At 50.9% G+C, this 6,773-nt stretch overlaps 1 protein-coding gene across 1 annotated transcript in view; it reads left to right on the top strand.

Annotated features, from left to right (window-relative positions):
* Positions 1-6,773, top strand: part of SLC15A2 (solute carrier family 15 member 2) — a 101,198-nt gene that overhangs the window by 13,672 nt on the left and 80,753 nt on the right. The window contains exon 2 of the mRNA XM_019522808.1: positions 4,240-4,286. Within this exon, the coding sequence (XP_019378353.1) occupies positions 4,240-4,286 (47 nt within the window). The remainder of the gene's footprint in view (positions 1-4,239; positions 4,287-6,773) is intronic.

Genomic DNA, 6,773 nt, shown 5'->3' with positions numbered 1-6,773 from the left:
TTGTCCCAGCCCCAATCCCTCCCTTGCTGTGGGGGCATTGATCTGACCCCCCCCACCCCCACCCCTTCCTTCCCCACTTCACCCACCACAACAGACTTACCAGCTGGAGGCAGCTGTGTCCAGTGTGGACAAGGACTGCTGCCTGTTTAATCTATGGCTGAATCTCCAAATCAGCACCGAGTCTTTACCAAATCAATTTAGAGCCTTCTGACTGGATTCGGAGCTTTTAATGGATCTCTTGATTCGATTTGGCCACCAAATTAGGCCTAATCTCCTCCAAATCGAATTGGCTACTGAATCTTTGTGCTGCCCTATGGAAGAAATGCAGGTATATGCCTGCAGTGGCTCAGGCTAGAAGCCAGGGGGCACAAGAGCAGCTCTCCCTTCTCTTCCAGTGCTGAGCTGAGGGGGTACGTGTCCAGGCCCCAGCAGGATGCTCTGATTAGGGAGGGGTTCCCCCCCTCCTGACCAGCGAGGGAGCCAGCAGGGAGCTGATAACAGAACATTTAGTTACATAGCAAAGAGTTACCCAGGGAGTTGTTAGCATTTATCAGCCCATCAAAACAGAACAAAAGCCTCTCTTATTAGTTCAAGCTCTTCTTAAACAACTTTTCCAAGGAAAGAATGGAAGGATATTACCAGCTACCTGTTGATTAGCTCCAAAAAGCCCTAAGCTAACACTGTCCTGTCTGCCTTGTCCTGTCTCCCACAACACAGACTGTAGCCAGCATGTGGTCTGCTAGCTAGTGCTGAGAGGTGTCTGTGTATGGCAGAGGGGTAGGGGAATCCTGGCTTGAGCAGAGAGAGGTAGGAGTGGTGGGGGGAGAGCAGGAAGAAGCCAGGCAGATGCTACTGCACAGGTTGTCCTGGGCAGGGAGTGACTTAGGTCACTGAGGCACTGGCCCAGCATCGCTCTTCCCTCCTTGCTGAAGGCTTCTGGTCCACCTGCTCCCTGGGTTCAGCCACTCCCCAGCTCCAAGGTCCAACAGCTCCACTAAGAGGGGCTGGTCCCCAGCCACGGCACCACACAGTCTCCCCCTCCCCCCCCCCACCTTTCCATCCTCCTGGCTTAATTGCTCCTGGGATAAGAGTCTCTTTGTCAGCTATGGGAGCTGCTTCATATCTCCCAGTTGCCTTGGGAAGCCAAGCCCCAGCAGCTGCTCCCAGCTCCCCACCCCAGGCAATACCCAGCTGCGATTCTGTCTGCAACATGTGGCTCAATTGCATGCCGGGCCTCAGCTCACACTCCACGGCTCTGGGACTGTGGCTGGGTTGGTTAGCAGGTGAACTGGCCACTGCCCAGCTCATCCCAGGCACACACAGTAAGACTCCTCTCTGAATTTTTTCCAGGGGGCCCCTGGGCCCGTGTGTTAATTTGCCTCTTTAAGGAAGGCATCAAACAATTCAGCCTTCTCTGAGTCATCTATTTTCCCTCATGTTCCTGGTTAGGTAATGGACCTCTGCTTTCCCTCATCTTTCTCCTACATCCACTGCATTTATAGAACCTGTTCTTACTAACTTACATCCATTGCTACCTGGAATACATTCTGTGCCTCAGCCTTTCTGATTCAGACCCTGCGTGCTTGAGCTGTTTGTTTATACTTCTCTACAGCCATCTGACTTTGCCCCCATCTTTTTTTTTTTTTGTCCATTTCCATTTTGATTTTTAACCTGAAGCAGACACATCAGTCTCTTTCTGGACCTCCTTTCAGGTCTTATTTTGCATCCATCTGCATTTGTGGGGTTTTAGCTAGGTCGGGGTGGGCAGTTGTTTCGGGTGGAGGCCACTTACTGAGTTTTGGCAAGCTATCGAGGGCCACATTTCTCTCTCTGGCACAGGGAAGCAGAAACAGCCACATAGTCCTAGGCCAGAAGCCTCTGCTAGGCAGGTGCTTCTGGTTGGTGGGGGCAGGGCTGGGTGGGTCTTGCTGCTGGGTCCTGCCACCAGCTTCCCCTGGGTACTACTGCCCCTGGCTCCTGTCATCTTTGACAGGCAGCCAGGAGCAAATAAATATTAATTTTCTAAATTTGTTAGGGGCTCCATGAGCTGGATAGAATGGCCTGGCAGGCCAGATCTGGCCCCCAGGCCTTATTTTGCCCACCCCTGAGCTACTTTCAGATTTATTCAGATTTATAAATTGTGGGCTAATCCCACTGACTGAGTGTTTTCTTACTCATACAAAGTCGGGCTCTTCACTTAAGTAAAACATGGAGTCATTTACATGTACAGGATAAATAGGTGCCGGGTGGTAGAAATATGAAGCCATCTTATACATCTTTTCCAAGGGAGGTGGTGCTCGCCACATCCTTAGGGGTCTTCAAGAAGAGACTGGACAGGCACCTGGCTGGGATCACATGATCCCAGGTTTGGTGACCCTTTTCTTGCCTGCTGGGGCAGGGGGGCAGACTAGACATCCCACTGAGGTCCCTTCCGACACTAGGATCTATGAATCTAACAGTATGGGGGGACTTAGTGATAGAGACTGTGAAAAATTTTCCACCCTATTTATATCATGCTGCTTTAACAACTTGTCTGCTGGCATTTCCAGCTAACCTGTGCATGGACAGAACAAGCAGGTTTTTATCAGAACATTGTCTAAAAATATTTGATCCATTAAAACAACAACGCATCTAGAGCCTGACTCAATGCCCACTGAAGTGGTTGAGCTCCAGATCAGGATATTTTGAATGGCCCTTGTGATCCAGTGCTGGGAGTTGAGATGCACTGGCTCCAGTCTTAGACTAAGTCCCTTTCTCTGCACTTCAGCTTCTGCTTTGCCGGAGGCTACATTAACACTTGCCGACACAATGCTCTGAGGTCCTCGAAGGAAAAAGGCTACAGTATGGAGTTGTGACCATTCATGGCTAGGACCTGCACATGCAGATGTTTGGATTGACCGAGGCATTAAGTGGTGAGAGGTCTTTCCTCGCAGCTGTGCTGCATCTTGCCAGGGAGCCTAGAGGACACAGCCAGCATGCTGAAGCCCCCTTTTCAGGTGTTCTTCACAAGCAGGGGATGCATGGGGTTTTACCTTTGTGGTGGGGCTTCCCTTTCTCCTGGACAAGTGTCTGGATGCCCTCTCACTAGTAATTAAAGCTGTCTCCACCTTAAAGGAAGGTGGGGGCAGGATCTCTTGAGAGGCACGATGGGTATGGAAATGCGGATTGGAGCTTCTCCAGGGAACGGCAGAAGGGGTGAGAAAGACCATCCCATGTTCAGCAGTATTTTTGCCTGGGGTGGCGGTGCACCAAAGATATTCTTGGTGTTCATTAGCAAACCTCTCAAAGTCCCTTCCAGGGGACTGAATGTGTGTTTGTGGGGATGGATGGGGGGAAGAAGGTGGAGGGGAAGTCTGCAAGGTGCTGTGTAGGAATCAAGGGTTCATGGTGCAGGACAGGAGGGATGTGGCACCTTGGGGAACAGTGCGGAGGCCCCCAGAGCGTACTTGGTGAGAGGTATTTTTTTTCCTCCTAGGGGGATGCTCTTGGGTGCCTCTGTGCTGGGGTCTGTGCCAGTGACAATGCTTTTAATGGCACTACAGGACCATGCAAGATCCCTCTGGGAGCATATCAGGGACATATATATGCTCAGGACAGAGGAATTACCATATAATTCAGGAGGCGCAGGAGCCAGTCAGGTCTAGGGCCCGAAGGGGAGAGGCTAATAATGCAACAGAAATATAACCCACAGGTAGCTTGTTTTCACTGACTATCAACCTGGGACTTTCCTCCAGCCCCCAGCTAGCTCAGGAGCAGAGAGAAACGCCTGTGGGCTCTTGCACAGCAGATCTGTTACTGAGGTCGGCCTGAGAAGCAAATTTTGCTCCTAAACTTATGCTGCCACAGGCTCCCGGGTTGCTCAGATGTGGGATTTTCATTCAGGTCACATCTGGATGGCATGCGGTTCTGCCAAGTCCTGATGTGGGTACGATAGGTGGAGAAGTGCCAAGCAAACAGGTCCCCACCATGAATGGCCGAGAGCTCAAATCCATTATTTTGGCTGAGCCCATCCCCACCGCAGTCTCCTAGGACTCTGCTGTTGTTTCATCCCCGTCGCTGCAGAAACGTGCTCGATGAGGGTTAATTTAAACTGAATCAAACTCCAAACCCCGAGGCTGGAAAACTTCCCGGTCAACTCACTACCACCACATACCATGGTGTGAATGGAGGCGAGAGGGAAGATGAACGCTTTTCAGAGAGACGTATCCAAGGAAACTTTGTTCACTTCCATTTCTGCAGGAGACGATGCCCCCAAAGGAGCTTGCACTTTGCAGAAAAAATCCCCGGTGAGTACAACATTTGGTTTCCTTCCCCCCCCTTTGCTTCCTGCTCTGTTCCCTCTCACTGTCTGGGGATGTCTGTGTCCCTTCCTCTGCTGTGCTTTGTGCAGACTGACAAAGCACCCTTCTTGCGTCAGGTTGGAAAGTGCATGAAAAACTGGAGGCAAAACCCTCACCCACTAACCTGATTAAGCAGAGAACGGGCAGCTTAAGGGAAGGGGCTGCAGGGGTGGGGGTGGAAATGAGCTGTCAGCCTTTGGGGGAAATGCAATGCTGATTTCTGCCTTTTTTTTTTTTCCTGGAGACACAGTCCTGTGCAGGACAGTGGTTCTGAAATAAAGAAGCACGGTGTGCGAGGGGGGGAAGCAGGGGATCGGACTGTTTATTTTCTTAGCTTGGTCAAAAGTCACTACAGACGCAACTTATAGATCCTGCCAAGTCACGGGAGTGGCACGATGCTAGCGCTGGCCATAGATACGTATCCCACAGCTCCCTCTCTAGCGGTGAGAGTTGCAGGTTTAAATCTTCAGCCAGATCCGGCTGAGCATTTTCATGTTACCCTGCTTTAATGTCTGTGCCGATCGCCAGGCGGATTCTCGCCAAGCAGCTGGAGCCTACACATTTTGTGCCAGTTCCCTTGAGCTCAAATTTTGCCCTTCCTGCTGCTTTGATGAGGATTTTTTGGGGGGGTGGGGGAGCCATGAAAACTGATGCTGCTCACTGCAGGACAGAATAGTTGCATTTGCTCTAAATTTCCCCTGTGACTTGCATTTGCCACAGTCCAAATGCACAGCCCTTATCTAAAGGAATCAGAACTCGTGGTAGAGGTGATATCTTTTATGAGACCAAGTAGCGGTGGCCTAATGAACGATATCACCTCTACCTCGAGTTCTCCTTCCTTTTGCCTCCAGACCATTACGGCTACAACCTGGATACCTAGCCCTCATCTAGTCTTTTTACCTTTTTAAAGCAGCTCCAGGATCACTAAAGCTCCCGGGAAGTCAGTCTATTTTATTAATCCCATTTTACAGATGCAAAGAGACGGTACGGCTAACGTTATCAAGTGCAGGTAGTTCAAAATGAGCACCTTTAACACTGATTCCCTCTGAGGGTGCTGCAGGGTGTCTTGAGATCTTTCCAAGGGGGATACGGCATGCCAAACATTGTCAGCACTGTTAGGTGTGCAAATACAATTCACAAGATAAACCCCGAGGTTTTAAGAGTCCATAGTGCCAAAATAACTCTGCCGTGAATGCTTTGCAGGCTTTCTGAATGCTTTGCAGCAGAAGAATTGCCCTAGTATTTTTCTATAGTCAAAAATGAGTGAAAACTAAGAGCTGGTATTTTCCAAGGGGCGCCTCGAGCCTAAAAAATGTTGAGAACCAGTGTCCTACAACAACATACTGGCATTTTTTGGTGACCAGATCTCTGGAATCCAGTTATTGCTCAGCACATCTGCACTTACATAAGTAAAGGCACCTGAATCCAGCCTGATTATCTCATCACTCTGGGCGCTTGTACACATGATGTACATGAGATGAAACTGTCACTTTGTGCAGCTTAATGGTGTCACACTGTACACGTGCAGGAGTATTGGGGGTTTAAAATGAATTTGCATCATTGCAAACTAAATTGCATCCCCATGTAGTTTAGTTTGCAACATTGCCAATTGCAACGATGCAGCTGTCAGCTCACCCCGCCGGCTGCGGGAGAGGCAGGCAGGCTCCGCTGGAAAAAAGAATCGGGTCCCTCACTGCTTCTGCCTTCAGCAGGCTCCTGCAGCCGGTAGGATGCCTGGGGCCTCCTGGGAACAGGCTGGCTTACCCCTGGGGCAGTGCGGGAAGGTGGCAGGAGGGCAGCTGGGTTTGCTGGTGGCAGGAATGGTGCACCGGGTGCTGTAAGCCAAGGTGGGCTGCTAGTTGGCTGGGTGCTACGCCAACTCAGAGGCACCTGACCCAATGCTTCCCCAAGCCTGGCCAGGCTTTCAGTACCCTGTGCACCATCCCTGCTGTCTTTTCTGGCTGCCAGCAACCGTGGCCGTCCTCCACAACCTGTTCAGCCTCCACAAAAGAAGGCTGAGGGGGATCTAGTGGCCTGTTACAAACTAGTCAGAGGGGACCAGCAGGCACTGGGGGAGTCCCTGTTTCCCCGAGCACTACCAGGAGTGACCAGGAATAATGGTCACAAGGCGGCAGACAGTAGATTTAGGCTAGACATCAGGAGGTGCAAGTTCACGGTCAGGGCAGCTAGGATCTGGAACCAACTTCCAAGAGAAGTGGTGCTGGCTCCTACCCTGGGGGTCTTTAAGAGGAGGCTTGATGTACACCTTGCTGGGGTCGTTCGACCCCAGTACTCTTTTCTGCCACGGCAGGGGGTCAGACTCGATGATCTGCTCAGGTCCCTTCCGACCCTAGAAAATATGAAACTATGAAACTTCACTGTCAGGGCTTTTGGTGAGCCATGGGGGCTTTTGCACCCTCCTGCCCCCTTTGA

This window comes from Gavialis gangeticus, unplaced genomic scaffold, assembly GCF_001723915.1.
Source record: "Gavialis gangeticus isolate Ggan-Ray unplaced genomic scaffold, GavGan_comp1, whole genome shotgun sequence".
Lineage (NCBI taxonomy): Eukaryota > Metazoa > Chordata > Crocodylia > Gavialidae > Gavialis > Gavialis gangeticus.
Note: the sequence above shows the minus strand (reverse complement) of the source record. Positions and strands in the feature narration are given on the sequence as shown.